Raw genomic sequence first — 16,816 nt, 5'->3', positions numbered from 1 at the left:
ATGCATCCACAATTGGGGGTTCTAAACAGAACCCCTACACTTTACCTAACAGACAGGTATGCCAGGGTAAGCATAATCATAAGCAACACTTTCAAGAACTGTGTGTGGTAAAAGTGAAGAAGTAGAAAAACAGTTGATGCAAACCCAGTAAGCAGTTGGAAAATACAGTTAAAAAACTTGTGGAATAGCACCCTAGGGTCACCAGTTACACAAGATAGTGTTGCAAATAAAGTTCAGAACAGTATGTCTCCCAGTCCCGCCACACTAGAGAAGACCCAGTGGCGGATCTTTGACTAGACCACCGCCAATCTGAGTCAAGCAAGGGAGAGATCGGGCCAGGACTTCACGCTCATGTGAACCTTTAGAGGAGAGGGGGCGGCAATCCCCTTGCAAATCTACTTCACGCTCACATATCCAGAAAGTGTTCTAATGAGTCGTACTCAAATAAGAATCCCTCTCTCCAGCTTACAGACACTTATCACTAAGGAGTGAATTTTAAATCAGTCACTTCATTATGTAATGTGTTACATTGAATGTGCCAAGCAGCCTTGTAAAAGTCTACTTACCAATTCAATCATACATTAATTTCTTAATTACACCAATGTACGCTTAGACACAAGTCAAATAATGAAATATATTTAACTAGGTCAATAAAGTAAACAACTTTGAATTGTTTTAAAGAGTACCTATTGATTGCACTGCTAATGTCATGTAGTGAGCAGAGTAATGAGTCTTCCAGAACTGCCTCAGCCTCTTGTAAGTGTCTATGTTCTTTTCCTTTGGTTCATGTTTCAGAGTCTCTGCATTTCCTGTGGATGTTACAAAATGAAAGTTAATTGTCAGAATGATAATGGCAGATTTTATAGAGTTAAAATAGCACACTATAATGTCTACAATCAGGACTGTCAAATGCTGTTTAACACTGCGTAAAAATGACATTCATTATTTAGTTGTTGATTTAGTGTTTAGCCTACCACTCCATGGTGTTTTGCCAGTGTCAGTCTTTGCAAGATCATAAAGTTGCAAGCCAAACTTTAAAATTGCAAAAAGCGACCTTGCAATTTACTGAAAAAAAGTTTACAGATAAACCTCACAACCATTGCATTCTAGCGACAAGTTTATTTGTTTATTATTTGTATTGCGCACCAGACTCAGGGGTAACCGGGCGCAGAGCATAAGGTAATTCAAAGCTTAGTTACATGATAAAATTACAGAAGTAGTCAGTTCGAACACACAAGATAGGGGTAGCAAGTAAAAGAATAAACAGCGGTTCAATAAACACAGGCGAGAAGGCAAGCAGGTAACAAGTAGTGTACATAGCATAGTTATACAATTTGAGGCAGTCATTTACAATCATTATTTACAGTCCTAATGCAATCCAGTGTCTGGTATAGGCTAAAGGTCTGATTCTTTGAGCCATTTAATAGTCCTCTTGTGGAAGTTATGGGCAGACTGAATCACTCTTAGTGGAGGTGGTAATGAGTTCCATAGTTCGGCTGCCTTAACAGGGATGCTACAACCCCCAATTCTTGCTAACTTGAATCTAGGGATTGCAAGGTGACTAGTGTTAGAGAGTCTAGTAGTCCTGGTTATGGACATCTTGTTAAATCTTTCAGCCAAGTAGCTAGGTGCAGCATTATTCAAGCATTTATAGGTTAGAGTTGCGACCTTCAACTTAATTTTGTCGAGTGTGGATACCCAATTATTTGCTCTTCGAATCACGGAGATGTGTTCTCGTTTAGTAATTCCTAATGCTGCTCTAAGAGCATTATTTTGCAGTGTCTGAACCTTTTTGATGATTTGTTTATTAGCAACTATGAATAAAGCTGTCCAATTTTAATAAAATCAGGGCTTGAGCCAAGGTGATACAACTGCTATTTGAAAGAAAGGATTTGCTAGCGCTAATCAATTTGCACGTATAGGCTGTGGATGAAGCCACCGCATAACTTGAGGGATAGAGTAGAGTCTAGGTAAAAGCCCAGTGTCTTCACCTCTTTAGCCACCGTGATAGTGTCATTATCAATATTGAAGGTAGAATAGTTAGAATTTAGTTTATTAAGGGATGCCGAAGTGCCCAGGATGATGATGATCTCTGTCTTATCGTCATTCAGGCATAGACCGTGGGTTGCCATCCTTGCCTGGATGATGAGATAAATCTTGTTCACCAAGGCCAAATCTTTAACGTAATCACCAGAAAGAGGTAGGAGGATCTGAGTGTCATCTGCATAGTTAGTGTAGGTGACACCCAGAGAGTCCAGATCATCGAAAAGGGGCTTAGTGAAGATATTATAGAGGGTAGGGGAAACACAAGATCCCTGGGGCACTCCACAAGTGATAGGGATCGGGTCAGCGGCTGCAGTCGGGGAGAAGACTCTCATAGTCCTGTTACTGAGAAAGGATTGTATCCAGACTATGGCTTCCGCAGAGAAGTGGGCAGCTGTATCCAGGTGACTACATAGGACTTCATGGTCAACTAAATCAAATGCTGCAGAGAGATCTAATAAGAGAAGGACGGCGGGAGTCCCCTTACCTCGGAGTTCGTCAATCTGCGTCTTTAGGTCTAATAGGGCTGTTTCAGTTCCATACTGTGGCCGGAAACCCAACTGGCGTGAACCTAGTAAGGAATTAGATTCCAAGTTTTTCTGAATTTCTGAATAGGCCATTTTGTCTAATATTTTCAGCAGGAATGGCACAGCCATGATAGGTCGGTAGCTTTTTGGGATGGTGGGGTCCAGCGTCTGTTTCTTTAAAAGTGGGAGCACCCAAGATTCCTTTAGGTTAGCTGGGATTTTGCCAGATGCAAAGGAGGCGTTGATCAGTTTAGTGATGAACGGGGCCAGGTCTCTAGCAGCATCCTTTATAAGTTGTGCTGGGCAGAGGTCTCCCTTACAGTTGGAAGGTTTGAGAGAAAGGATAATTTTTTCCGTCTCAAGTGTAGTAACCTTCGTGAACTTAAAGCGTGGGAGGTAGTTAATGCTGTTAGGAGCAGTATCAGCTGTAAATGGAGGAGATGATGGAGAAGTTGTGGTTAGAGACTCATCTTTTTTTGGCAATTTTTATTTGTAAGGTCTTGACTTTATTACCTAGAACGTGCTGAATGTCCGAGCACCACTTCATGTCTTTTGTGCAGTTATCCGGTTTCCAACTCTAACTATAGCAAATAATTCCTTAATACTTGACTTAGCCTGGGTTATTCTAGTATTGTAAGTTTCCCCTTTGGCTTGTAGTATTTCCTTTTTATAGAGAGCCGATATAGTAAGGAGATTAGTTTTATTTTCCTCAGATGGCAGTAGTCTCCAAGAGACCTCACATTGCCTTTTAGTTTTCTGTAAGGACTTCAGATGTGGTGTATACCAAGAGTTCAGGTGTGCCTTAGGCTTACTTCGTTTAGTCTTTAGTGGTGCTATTGCGTCTAAGGAAGTGGACATAATTTGGTTGAATTCTTTGACTAAGTCGTCAGGTTGACTATGGTGTGGAAGAGCATTAAGAGTAGGGAGTATCAAAGGGAGTAAGTTAGTTATCAACTGTAATGTTCTTTTTGTATCTAGCAAGGATAGGGGGGGGGCAAGGGCCGGCTTAAAGGTAGGTCTATCGGTATCAAGGGAGAAGGAGATCAGGTAATGGTCGGTCCAAATCTCGGGAGATATGGAGACTATTCTAGTGGTACAGTTATAGTCAGCCACCCAGTCTAGTGTTCAGCCTTTGATGTGGGTAGGGTCAAGCACTCCGAGTGAATCCGAGTTCAGTTAGGGTATTGGACACACTAGCTGCCTATAAATCTTTTTGGTCATTTAGTCCCAAATTCATATCTCCTAGTATTAGCACCTGAGAGGTGTTTTTGAGGTTGTTGGACACAAGGTTGGAGATGTCCTCCTCAAAGGTACCAATGGGGCCTGGAAGTCTGTAAACCAGATGAATGGTAAGCGTTTGGGTATTGTTGATGGTGAGTTTGACGGTCAGGAGTTCACATGAGTTAATGTGCACCGGAATTGTTATTCTGATGGGTAGATTGGCTTTGGTGATGAGGGCAATGCCTCCGCCGCGAGAGTCATTTCTGTCAGATCTAAGGATTGTGTAGCCATTAGAGATAGCTAGTGAGAGGGCTGGGCCTGCTGCCTCATGCAGCCAAGATTCCGTTATAGCTAGAAAGACAAGGTTTTCTGATTGGATGATGTGCGCTATTTCAGAAGCATGAGCTACCAGGGACCTTAAGTTTAACAGTGCTCCTATCAGGCCATGGTTGGTGGGTATTAGGTCTGAAAGGGTTTTGGACTTTTGAGTCATCAATGAATTATGGTTAAGGGGATCAGATGCAGAGCCCGTCTTGCCAAGGACTGTTTTAGAGGAGTTAGAATTAACAGGGTCTGAGTTCAACCTTTTGTTAAGACAAGTAAGCGTTCTGGCTAGAGGTTTGAACTTTTTTGCGAGCCTTGAACGAAGTCTGGTATTTCTGTCCTGCAAGTTACATGGGTGCGAGTTGAATGTAAATGGTGAAGGGAGCTCCATGTTCAGATGGGATAATTGTCTGGTATAATTAAGTTTTTTGAAATGAGTATTATAATAGGTAATACTATCAACCAGAGTCGTGCAAGTGTGGAACCTCAGCAGCGTAGTATATATGGTAAATATACTGGTTATTAGAATGAGAAGGGGCAAAAGAGTCATTGGTATGGACATTTTTTGGAATGGGCGCCACATTAAGTGAGGAAAGAAAAGTCTGAAGTCAGAGAACAATAGTCAGGAAGGGGGTCAAGGGAGGGGCTACCTTATCCTTGTATTAAAATGTCTGAAACTAGGCGGGGAGTTTAAGTGCCTAGCCAGATATGGAGACAAAGGTATGCATGCGTTTTAGATTACAGAGAGTAGGTCTGCATCTAGGTCCGAAGGATAGGCAGTTCAAGTCACTCGATCGAATCCGGTATCTCCAGAGACGGCGCTACAATTAGCTAGAGTATGTTCCAGTCAAACAAAATCAATGATGAAATCGTTCAAAGTTACATCAAACATTTTCTACTTCAGAGTGCACAGAAAGGCCGAGGGACAAGGCCAATTTAAATTTCTCTCGTATCCCTCCATCATTCTAATTTTATCTGCACGGACTATGAGGTGTAGAGTAACATAAATACAAGCTCAAACTTCTAAACTACGCCATTTCAAACTTAGGCTGTGGTTTAAGGCCTTTTGATGTACGGCTCTGAACATGGATTAGCCACCCACCTGCTTAACCTTTAATTCTTTGTGGGAAAGAACGTTAAAAATCAAATTGCTCATTTGCATCACTTTCGCTTGCAGCTAAATGGGTATACAGAAACCTGTCTTGCGTTCACTAATTTCGCTAGAGAACCAACTGAAGACTTGTGGCATAGGTTTATTAAAATGTTTTCACATCTAGCAAAATAACTTTATTCATAGTCACTAGGACATGGGAGTTTTTTTTGTTCAAATAAAAGGAAACATGAGCTCACATTTAAAGAGTAGAAAAGACCATTGCACAGTAAATCTAAACATTAAGATTCGCACTTCAACAATTTGTTCTATAGTCAGAACATTCAGAATGCATCTAACGTAACATCTTTTCCAATCGGGAACAGAATTCTGTCCGTTTCACAAATGATTTAAACATCATGTGCACCTCTTGAGGTAATAATTACCACAACGGACAGCTGTCATTTACAAGAGTCCCTGTGAAAAATTGACACAATAACTGTTTGGCAACACTCTTCACACCCAAGGGTCTATAGATGCGTTCCACTGTTAAAGATGTGATGTGCTGCTGTATATAATCTAGTTTTCCTCTTTGAGCCCTACAGCCCGAGGTATCCAGTAACCACCCTGTCAAACCAGAATAATAAAAATGACTGCAGAGCATGATAGAGGCCGCAGTTAAGGTCACCTGGAGAGCAGGCTATGCCAGAGCAGTTTTATATTCAATGCCTCAATTTCTGACAGCACAAAGAAGATACTGATCACTGGCAGCTATTGGGGATGGGGGCTGTCGCTCTAGTAGAGATGAAATCGTTGTGGGATATAGTGGGCGCATAATTGTCAGCTCCATGCCACTCGATTTTTGTCACGCAGAAGGCTGCTTGTCACCTGCTCTAGCCCCAAGACTCTGCATACTGAAGAGATGGCGACTTCCTGTCTGCTCACCCTCCCTGATCCATGGTGGACCAGCGCAATGTGTGAGGCGAGGGCTCAGTAACTGATCGCAAGTGGAATGTTGTTTGGAGTTAAGAAAGATACTTTCCTCCGATAATCTATAGACCACCAAACGTTTTGCTTTTGTTTTTTACCCTGTCTGGACCATTTAGAGGGAAGTCAAACAAGCCTTCAGCTTCACTCCCCTATCCTTTTGCTAATTTTATTGTGGGGAAACTAATCAGTCCTTCAGACTAACAGTACTTGGAAACTAAGTTTCCCTTCTGCCTTATTACCTTTTTAGGTCACATTTTACCAGTGCACACATCTTAAAATGCAGTGCAGTGGGGATACATCACCCTGGTCTTATACACTTAGGATTTTTAGTTACTTTTATATGTGCATAAAGACAAAGCTGGTGGCAGCAGATACATTTTTATCATTTTGGCATTATTTCTAGTGTGCACATTCGTGTTTACCGCGTCTGGCTACTAAACGTGGCTAGTGCCCTAAAACGGCCGTGTCATGAGATCTTACGCTTGTCCTTTGGCCATATTGTGGTTTCTGCTTCTTCCTGCCTTCTCAGGTCAGAAAATTCCATGTAAGGTCATGCACTTGCCGGGGAAAGCTGCCGATTTTGTGGGCTACTGATGCCTTGTGTGTGGCACAGGAAGTGGGTGGTACTGTCTAGTCCCACTCCTCATCTGCAGTGCCAGAGAGTCTGGGTGTGTGGCATGAGTGAAGCCCACAGCGGTCCCAGATTGGACCACTGCCAGCCGTTTGAATGGTGCCGATCCTTCCCATTGATGGCATAATTCGTGTGAACTGGTTTCATTCTACTGTACAACTACCTTCTTTTAGTTGTCCATGTTATTCTATGCATTCCTAAAAACCTAAAGGTGACGGTATAAATGTTTCATAATTGAGTATTGTGTGATATTACTAGCTGCTTGTTTCATTTTATAGTGTGTGATTTGGGCCTATAATAGAGAGGTTTATACTTGCCCATCTAAATTGAATTATTGTGTGTTTCACTGTTTGAAATCATTGTGGACCCCTGACACCACTCACATTCTCCTAAGACTTGACCACTCTCCATACTTCGCTTGATTGGGTTTGGCTAACTCCTCATTTCCCCTGTTCACTAGAACTTGGGTGGCCTCCTAAAATCTGTCAACCAGGACAGATTTTAGAAATCCATTTTACCACATGGTAAGGAAGTTACAGGGCTGCTGCACATGGAATGTATAATGGTGGGAGCCCCACAAAGATGAGAAATCCTTGCTGCGGAAATGAGTACTGGTGAAAAGAGACCCCCCTCCCCCTATACACCTGATGTTTAGAGCACTGACCCCAGCATCACGTGGGGACTGAGGCAGTGCCTTTCTTGCTGCATTTGAGTGCCTACACCAAATGAATTTAGATGTGGGCGCAGCTCACTGAGGAGGAAACCGCCATAAAAACGTACAATCAAGTGGTCAGATGTCGCTATTCTGAAGACAAGAGGTGAATTATAACAAAATCTCATCTGCATAGGGGTCCGTGCTTTGGATCTTGAGTATATCTCAAACTATGTGGCTTTGATTCCAAGATAAGGGGAGATGTTGAGTTATGGGATCAAGAATAATATTGTACTCCTCTTAGGATCTCGATCTTCTACTTGCACTGTAGACCAGGAGAGACAATCATTTAAAAAGACGAGGGACAGAATTAAAAACTTAGGCATTTGGTTACGCTTCACACCCCCCCCCCCCCCCGCAATGCATCTTCCTTGGATCTAATCAATAACCACCCTTCCTGGGAAATTATTTGAATGGTAATGATGCTAAAAATGAATATATTACCAGGATTTCAATTTCTGTTCACCATGCCTCTAACAGTATCTGTTAGGAAAGATTTCTTTTTTGCAACTTCCCCTCTATAGTTTTCTAGTGAAACCCAATCTTTTTGCACTGTCCTGCCTTTTTGAAGGGAAGTAAAGCCTTCAGCTTCACTTCCTTTTTGCTGATTTGTTATGGGTACACTGATCAGTCCTTTAGAATATCAGTACTGGGAAACTGTTTCTCTTTTGGAACGCTTGTATTTTTACTTACCTTGCTATGCAGTGCAATGATGATACTTTTGTATCACCTTAGTTTTTTACACTTGGGATTTTTGGTTACTTTTATATGTGCCGAAAGACAAGCTGGTGGCAGAAGATATATTTGCACCTTTTTTGCATTATTTCTAATGTGCACATTCACATTTACCATGTATGGCTACTAAAAGGTGGCTATGCCATACCATTTTTGCTTGTTCTTTAGCCATTTTGTAATTTGCCTTTCTTCCTGCTTTGCCAGGTCAGGAAATCCCATAAAAGGTCATGCACTTGCCCAGGAAAGTTGCAGCTTTTCTGGGCTATGGATGCCTTTAGGAGTGCCCCAAGAAGTGGCTGGGACTGTCTGGTTCCACTCCACATCTATATTGCCAGTGAGACTTGGTGTGGGGCATGAGTGAAAACAACAGTTGTCCCTGAATGTACAACTACTGGCTGTTTGAATGGTGCAGATCCCTTCCATTGGTGGGCCTGGATTTTCTTCCAGGCTGGGTTTTGAATAAGAGGTCTCCTGCAGCCATTTCTTCAGATCAACGTTGGAGCCAAGAATTCCTTGTAGAAGAACAGCTGACCGATAATCTAAAAAAAGACTCCCGAAGAGGCCCAGCATACTTTCCAGCGTCTGGCCCCATGAAGCCCTGTTGGACTGTGAAGGTCCTATGTGGTGCTACAACCCTTGGACTGGTGGGACCAACCAGTCAACGTATTCGAGGATCCAAACAACTTGAGCCTTCAGACGTGTCCCTGGACCAGCCAGTGGACTTAACAGCTCCACAGTGAGCTACCTCACTAGCACTGTCACTGTTCCGCAATTACAGCCAGAACTTTGGTGGTCGCTTGTGCTATAAGATGCCTTCCTGATGAATTTCAGCCTCCAAGCTTCAAGAGATCCTGCTCTGGAAGGATGCCTGATGTCATAGGTGTACGGTGGCCATCAATGGAACTCGCCTTCCCCCTACTGAAGTGTCCTGAAGAGAGCGGCATCGTTGCTTTCTGCATTTGTTCATTGTCAAGGATTGCACTCTGCTCCTGGGCACCTCTTACCAGAACCAACAGTGAGAATTCCAACGACCAGCAACCACAAAATCGACTCATCCAGTCCTCTGGAAAGACATTGGCGCTGAGGGCGTAGGGAAGGAGGTACATAAATGCAAAGCATGTTCTCAATCGGATCACATATGAGCAGTAAAAACTTGAATAAGAACACATTCTACTTATAGTATTTTTTAACAATCACCAACAAAGTACTTAACCTGCATGAGATACATTCTGGGGAGAAGCATTGTGGCTTTTGCGTACTAGGCCACACAGATTGGACATCTGAGCTAGGGAATGTTTCTTGTGACTTGGTTCCATCTTACTGCATCAATTTACTTACTGATTTTGATTTGCTCCCTTTATTTTTGTGTGCATTTTTTCTTTTTTTACACATTTGGCTGCAAATATAGATGGGAGGTTAGGTTTAAGTATTTATTAAAGAGTGAGGATTGCAGGGGATTAACATTCCTGTCTAAATTGAATCATTGGGTGCTTCACTGTGTGGGTGCGAGGGGTGTGTTGCAATATTTTCAGATATATGAAGAGAAAGAGGGTTGGATGAAGGACTCTCTGTCCATATTCAAAAGAGAGTTTGCCTACCTAGCAAACTGAAACTAAATATCGGTTTTGTGTCAAAACGTCAAACTTCTAAAACTGTCCCAGTGTCCAAAACATACTAATCCGACTCTCACACTAGAAATAAACTAAGGGTGCAAGAAAATGTCTGACTTATGCTTGGCAAAATTCACAATTTAAAGTAAATAAATCCAACAGAAAACAGTCTTTGAAAGGAGAAATCTTTGGATCCAGAGTGAGTTTCCACTTCCTTGAGAATGGCAGAAGTGTATGATATGATTTGGTATTTATAACATGCTTTTACACAACTGTTTCTAGGCGCCACAAGACAAGGAGGGGAGACAGAGGGATGACATAACAAATAATCTTACAAGGCCATGTGACATTAATATCGTGCAAGTGCAATGAGAAGTGCAGGGGAGAGGGTATGGGGAGAAGTGCAGGGAAGGGGAACGAAGGGAGGTTCAGTCAGGGCTGCTGGGCTCTGAGTAAGTGCAGGGACGGCAGAGGACTACACAAGTGGAGTCCCAGACCATAAGAGCTAGGTAGGCCAGAAGGCAATGCAGGGAGACTGGTCAGGATGGGGGTTGGGGGTGTTGTGGTCCCGGTTGGACTCGGAGGGCAACAATGCCACCGGTCAGGGCAAGCACACAGGTAGATCAGCAGGAGAGAGAGAGAGAGAAGAAAGAAGAGAAGAGGAAGGTCTTGAGCAGCTTCCGAAACTACAGGTGATGGCTCAAGTCTGAGGGGCAGGGAGGCTATTCCAGAGAAAGATACCTGCAGAGGAGAGAGATCTACTGCCACTCTGATTGGAAAAGCAGCTGACTCACAGAGTTTGAGGTAGCTGAGCGGAGGGCTCTAGAAGGAAGGTTTTTAGAAAGAGTATTGGATATATAGAGGACCATAGCCCCAGAAAGCCTTGTGGAGGATGCAGAGGGTCTTGAACTTGATCCTTGCGACCACAGGGAGCCAGTGGAGAGATGCGGTCCCTGGGCTCAAGGCCAAGGATAAGTCTTGCAGTCCTGTTCTGGATTAGTTGAAGAGGGCCAAGAGTAAAGTTAGGAAGAATGAGAAAGAGGCTGTTGCAGTACTCCAGCCTGGAGAGAACCATAGCTCTAGAGACAGTGCGCGTCGGGGGGTGGGGCGGGGGGAAGGTGAGAAAAGGTAGAACACCTCTGAGGAAGGGTAGCTGGAAGTGGGCCTTCTTGGCAAGGTCTGATGTGTGGGGAGAAGGAGAGAGTGAAGTCGGAGATGACACCAAGGTTTTTTGCCTCACAGGATGGTGATATGAGAGGGCCCTAGGAGGGCGGCCAGAGGGAGAGAAGAAAAGCGAGAGCAGGGGTCCCAATGAGAAGGATCCATGTCTTACTGGCATTAAGGCAGAGGTCATTAGAGGTGCACCATCCCTGACTTCTTAGATCCCCAGGTACACTCTCCTGCCAGGCATCTTGCAACAATGTCTTATACGTCCTTATACTTTAGGTGGATTGCCTGGTACACTACACTGTCAGGAATCGCTTTCTGGGGTCTTGCAGATCTCCTGGTTTACTTTTCTGCCAGGCATCTACCTCTAAATGTTCAATGGCTGATGTGCTCCTAATACCAGGACTTAGTTTCACTGCCCATTAGTATAGCACAGTAGGTATTACTTCATTGGTTTGTGGTACTACTTGTTGCAACTTTCCCCACATTGACATCACATTCACAGAGACTTGTTCAAGTTCTGTTGTTGTAGTTTACTTGGTCGGTATTCAAAGATCCTCATTTGCTTAGCTGCCAGTCGGTGCGCCTGGGGGTCCCTAATGGCTCTCAGCAGACTCACCGGTGTCTTGCAGAGTTCCCGACTCGTGGCACATTGCTGCGATGAAGCTTCCTCTCTGGGCCGGCCTCCCTCGCACTGCAGCACTTGTGGCAGCTCCACGCTCCCACGCCGATAAGACTGCTGCTTCTGGCACGACAGTTTCTGCGGTAGCTCTGCTGCTGCTTCCGGTACTCCAACGGTACTCACACTGCCGGTATGATATGCTTGCAAAGAGCTATCTTGAAGTGCCTGCCTTCTCCAGCACAGCCCTCTCCCGTACTTCTTCCTTCTCCAACTCTGCCTCCATCTCGAGTGCAGATAGCATTTTTAAAATGTCCCACGGACTCGGGCTTCACCAAAACAAATACTGAACTTTAACTTGGTGTTTCTTTCAATTTGAGTCAATTCCTTCCTCCTCGTCGTCTCAGTACTTGAGGCTTTATGGGATTTGGAGTCCATAGGATTTAAAATGTGATCTTGTTTAGGACATTTACTCAGAAAAACATTAGAAACAGGAGCTGTTCGGTGTGTGATATGTGTGTGAATTCTGTCTAGACTGACAGTAGGCCATTAAAGGTTTAGGTGTCATAGGGTTTTCTTCATAAGGGGGGAATACCATGTCTCTCCCAGTGGATTAATCATCTCCTCCCAGCAGTAGCCCCCTTCCCCATGATCCTCCCCCATGGTTTCACCCCTAGGGTCAGGATGCAATAGCAGCTGCCATGTGGGAGGAGGTCTTTGCTGGGGAATCAGTGATGACTCCACAGGATTCATCACAGTTGACTCATTGTGGACCCCCGAATCCGCTCCCACTTTCCCGAGAACAGCTTTGACTGCCGATTGGATTTTGGCTAAGCTCTCAGAGTTCCCCTGTGCACTATAACTAGTGTGGCCTCCTAAAATCTGCCCACCAAGACAAATTCTAGAAATCCATGTTAACAATGTCCAACTAAAATGGTTGGTCAAACGGACTGCCTAGATAACTTTCATGAGATGTGGTAGGGAAGAGGCCAGGCATCTACACGGTCCTAAACCTGTTTAAACCAATATGGAGGCTGCCACGTGAGCTCTCAAAGAGCCCAAATGAGCAGAACAGCAATGTGTTGCCTTCCACGTGGTTACCCTGAACAAAGGGACAAGAGCAGGATTTAAGGAACAAGTTACTTACCTGTAACTGTTGTTCTCCAGCAAGGGTCTGGCATGGATTCACATGCTCATGAATATTCCCTGTTGTCAGGCTGGGAAGCCTCCGTAAAGAAAAAATTCAGTATCAGTTTCGTTTCTGATCTGTCTTTCTTAGTAGTAACCAATCACTGATCTCTGGGTCATACTGCCCCCAGCCAATGACTGCCCTCACCCTAAGCCCCTCCCCTGGCAGCCATCCTCAGATTTGGTAGCACGTAAAGTGGCAGTAGGACCAAGTGAAGAGCCGCAGAGGGGAAGGAGGGTTTGCACGTGAATCCATGCCAGACCCATGCTGGAGAACAACAGTTACAGGTAAGTAACTTGTTCCTTCTCCAGCATGGGGTCTGGCATGGATTCACATGCTCATGAATATAAGAATACATAGCAGTATACACATGTACAACCACGGGAGGTGGCAACAGGCTCAACATTAAGCAATTCAACAGCTCAACATTAAGCATCTCTTACCTCCTCACCAGGCTCACCTTAAGCAAACAGGTAGCGCAGCACTGCTTGGCCGACCCTGGAGTCCCGATCGACGCAGTAGAATCCTGTGAAGGTGTGCGTCGACCTCCACGTAGCAGCCCTGCAGATGTCCAGCAGGGGCACACCAGACAGGAACGCTGTGGTAGCAGCGATCGCTCTGGTCAAATGGGCTCTTGGACGGCCGGGCAGCGGTCGGTTTGCCAACCTGTGACAGTGCATGATGCAGCCGGAGAGCCATCTGGAAATGGAAGCCTTCGAGAGAGCCTTCCCTTGATTCACAGGTCCAAAGTTCACAAACAGCTGTGATGTCATCAAGAAAACTCTACGTGCGGTCAACGTAGAACTTCAGCGCTCTAGCCACATCCAGCGAGTGCAAAGTCCTCTCGGCCGGAGACGAAGGCGACGGGAAGAAAACAGGTAGCACCAAGGGCTCGTTGAGGTGGAAGTCCGACGGCACCTTGGGCATAAAGGAGGGGTGCGTCCTCAGCACCACCCTCGTGCCGTGAAAAGTCAAGTATGGAGGCTTGCAAGATGGGTCCTGGATCTCTCCCACTCGTCGTGCGGAGGTGATGGCCACGAGAAATGCTGTCTTCCATGACAGGAACTTCAACGGCGCCGAATGCATAGGATCGAATGGGGCCCCCCCATGAGCATGGTCAGCACCACGTTGAGCTCCCACGCCGGGGCAGGAGCCTTCACCAGCGGGAACGATCGGAATAGTCCCTTACCAGGTGATGAGACCACAAGGACGTCCGTCCTGTAGTTCTGGTGTATCGGGAGATGGCAGCCAGATGTATCTTGATGGAGGCGTGAGCCAGTCCAGCTTTGGCCAGCGACAGTAGGTACGGCAATACTTGAGGGGCCGTAATCCGCAGAGGGTTAATCTTCTGTGCACGGCACCAGACAGAGAACCTCTTCCACTTATGTCCATAGCATTTGAGAGTTGAGGACGCCCTGGCTTTTGCAAGAACCTCTCTGCAGTCAGCCGGGATATCGTATCCTCCAAACTCTAGTGCTGCAGAAGCCAAGCCTGCAAGTTCAGCGACTCCGGGTCGTGATGAAGAATGGCGCCTCCTTCTCTGGAGAGAAGATCCGCGTCCGTCGCCAGCTTGACTGGTGGGGACGCTGACAAGTCCAGAAGATCCGGGAACCAGATCTGTCTCGGCCACGCCGGTGCGACGAGGATCATCCTGCACCTGGACCTCTTGAGCTGGTTGATGAGGCGGAGCAGCAATGGCAACGGAGGGAACGCGTAGAGGAACAGGCCATCCCAAGGGAACGAGAAAGCATCGCCCATGCTCCTCGGCTGTGTGAACCTGCTGGCGAACCAGTTCGATCTGGGGTTTGCCCCATCGTTGAAAGAGCCGATCCACCTGGTCCTGGAGTAACTCCCACTCGTGGCACGAGCGCAGCTCCCTGCTGTGCGAGTCAGCGATGGTGTTTTTTATTCCTGCCAGGTGGAAGGGAACCAGAAACATCCCCTCGGCGACGGCCCAGTGCCACAGATCCTGGGCCTCCTTGGATAGGGCTGGGGATCTGGTGCCTCCCTGCTTCCGGATGTAGAACATTGTGGTGGTGTTGTCGGTGAAGATCCTCACCACTTTGTCCTTGAGGGACGGAAGGAACGATTTGAGCGCCCAGAACACGGTTCGTAGCTCCAGGATGTTGATGTGGAGAGACCTCTCCTCCGGGTGCCAGAGGCCTCTTGCGTGGCGATCTCCGGTGTGGGCCCCCCATCCCTCCAGGGAGGCGTCCGTCGTCACCGTCTCCCGATACGCCGGGGTCTGAAAGTCCGTGCCTGTCGTGAGGTGCGCACGTGTACCCCACCATAGAATCGCCCGACGGAACTCCTCGTCGAGCGGGATCCTGTCTTCGAAGCTGTCCGCCGCTTGAATCCAGCGGGCGTTGAGGAACTCTTGTAGCGGACGCATCCGAAGTCTGCAAAGGGGCACAAGGTAGATGCATGAGGACATCATCCCAAGGAGGAACTTGATGGACCTCACCCTGGCCACATCTGTGGCTAACAGGTGCTGCACCTTGCCCAAAATGGCCTTCGTCCTTTCTTCCGACGGAGATGCCAATCGCCGCTTCACTGTATCGAGTTTCGCTCCCAGAAACCGTGCCACCTGCGACGGAACCAGGTGGGATTTGAGGTAGTTGATGGCGAATCCTAGTTCCGTGAGCAGGCGGTCCTCGCTCTGTGTTCGACGTCTAGTTCTCTTGACCTTGCACGGATTAGCCAGTCGTCCAGGTAGGGGTAGACATGCATTCCTTGCAGCCGCGCCACCACTGGTGCGAGACACTTGGTAAACATCCTGGATGCCGACTTTAATCCGAACTGCAGGGCTCCGAATTGGTAGTGATGCCCCTGGACTACAAATCTGAGGAACTTTGTGTCCTTTTAGAATGGGGATGCGGAAGTAAGCATCCTCCAGGTCCAGCGACGATAGGAAGTCGCCCTCCTCCAGCTGTCCCAGCACCTGCTGGAGGGCGACCATCCTGAATTTCTGTGCCTTGATGTACTTGTTTAACCGACGCAGGTCCAGGATGGGGTGCCAACCGCCTGTCTTCTTTCTAACGAGGAAGTACCTTCAGTATACTCCAGAGCCCCGGAGCCTGTTGGGGACAAGCTCGATGGCACCCTTCTTGAGCATCGCCCTTACTTCCAACAGCAGTTGAGGGACGTGATTCTCCTTCCTGGCCACGGAAGGAATGCGAGGACACTTCTTTTGAAATTCTAGCGAGTGTCCGCGGGCCACAGTGTCCAGCACCCAACGGTCAGTGGAGATGGACTCCCACATGCCGACGAACTTTGTCAGCTGGCCTCCCACCGGGATGCTTCGGTGGAGGCCCGACACCACGGCCGGTTCAGTCCGGCTTGGAAGAGGACTTGCCGCCTTGGCCTCCTTGACGACGGCGGCGAGACCCTCCTTGCTTGCCGCGACCTCTGTAGGCCTCCTGGGCCGCCTGGTGGTACGTTGAAGAGCCACCGCTGTATCCCTTGGAGGCCTCCGGAGCTCCGAAAGGGCCGTCGTTGCTGAAGGACTCCTAGGGCTCGGGCTGTCTGTGTCGGTCTTGATGGTCTGGATGGTCTGGAGGGACTCATCCACCGTCTTCCCAAACAGGTTGTTGCCGTCGAACGGCATATCCAACACTCTGGTCTGGACGTCCTGGTGAAAGTCCGTCGCCTTGAGCCATCCTCATCGTCTAAGGCAAAACCTGTTGCCCAGCTGGCGAAATCGGGTATCGGCAATGTCCGATGCCACCGTTATGGCGTGATCCGACGCCACCTCACCTTCCTGCAGAATCTGTAGGGCCTCCGCCCTCTTGTCGTCCGGTAGGAAGTCTAGCAGGGGAGCTATCTTGAACCAAAGCTCCCTGTCGTAACGGGCCACAATCGCTAAGGCATTGGCCGCCTTAATCGTCGTCGCCGTCGCCGCCGACGAGATGACTCGTCCCATGGAGTCCAACTTCTTGCCCTCGCTGTCTGGCGGGAA

At 47.0% G+C, this 16,816-nt stretch overlaps 1 protein-coding gene across 1 annotated transcript in view; it reads right to left on the bottom strand.

Annotated features, from left to right (window-relative positions):
* Positions 1–16,816, bottom strand: part of NRDC (nardilysin convertase) — a 1,236,039-nt gene that overhangs the window by 1,079,318 nt on the left and 139,905 nt on the right. Inside the window, exon 7 of the mRNA XM_069642204.1 lies at positions 687–809. Coding sequence (XP_069498305.1) covers positions 687–809 — 123 coding nt within the window. The remainder of the gene's footprint in view (positions 1–686; positions 810–16,816) is intronic.

This window comes from Ambystoma mexicanum, chromosome 1q (genome assembly GCF_040938575.1).
Source record: "Ambystoma mexicanum isolate Mex_15411 chromosome 1q, UKY_AmexF1_1, whole genome shotgun sequence".
Taxonomy (NCBI): Eukaryota; Metazoa; Chordata; class Amphibia; order Caudata; family Ambystomatidae; genus Ambystoma; species Ambystoma mexicanum.
This window is presented reverse-complemented; position numbering and strand designations above follow the sequence as displayed.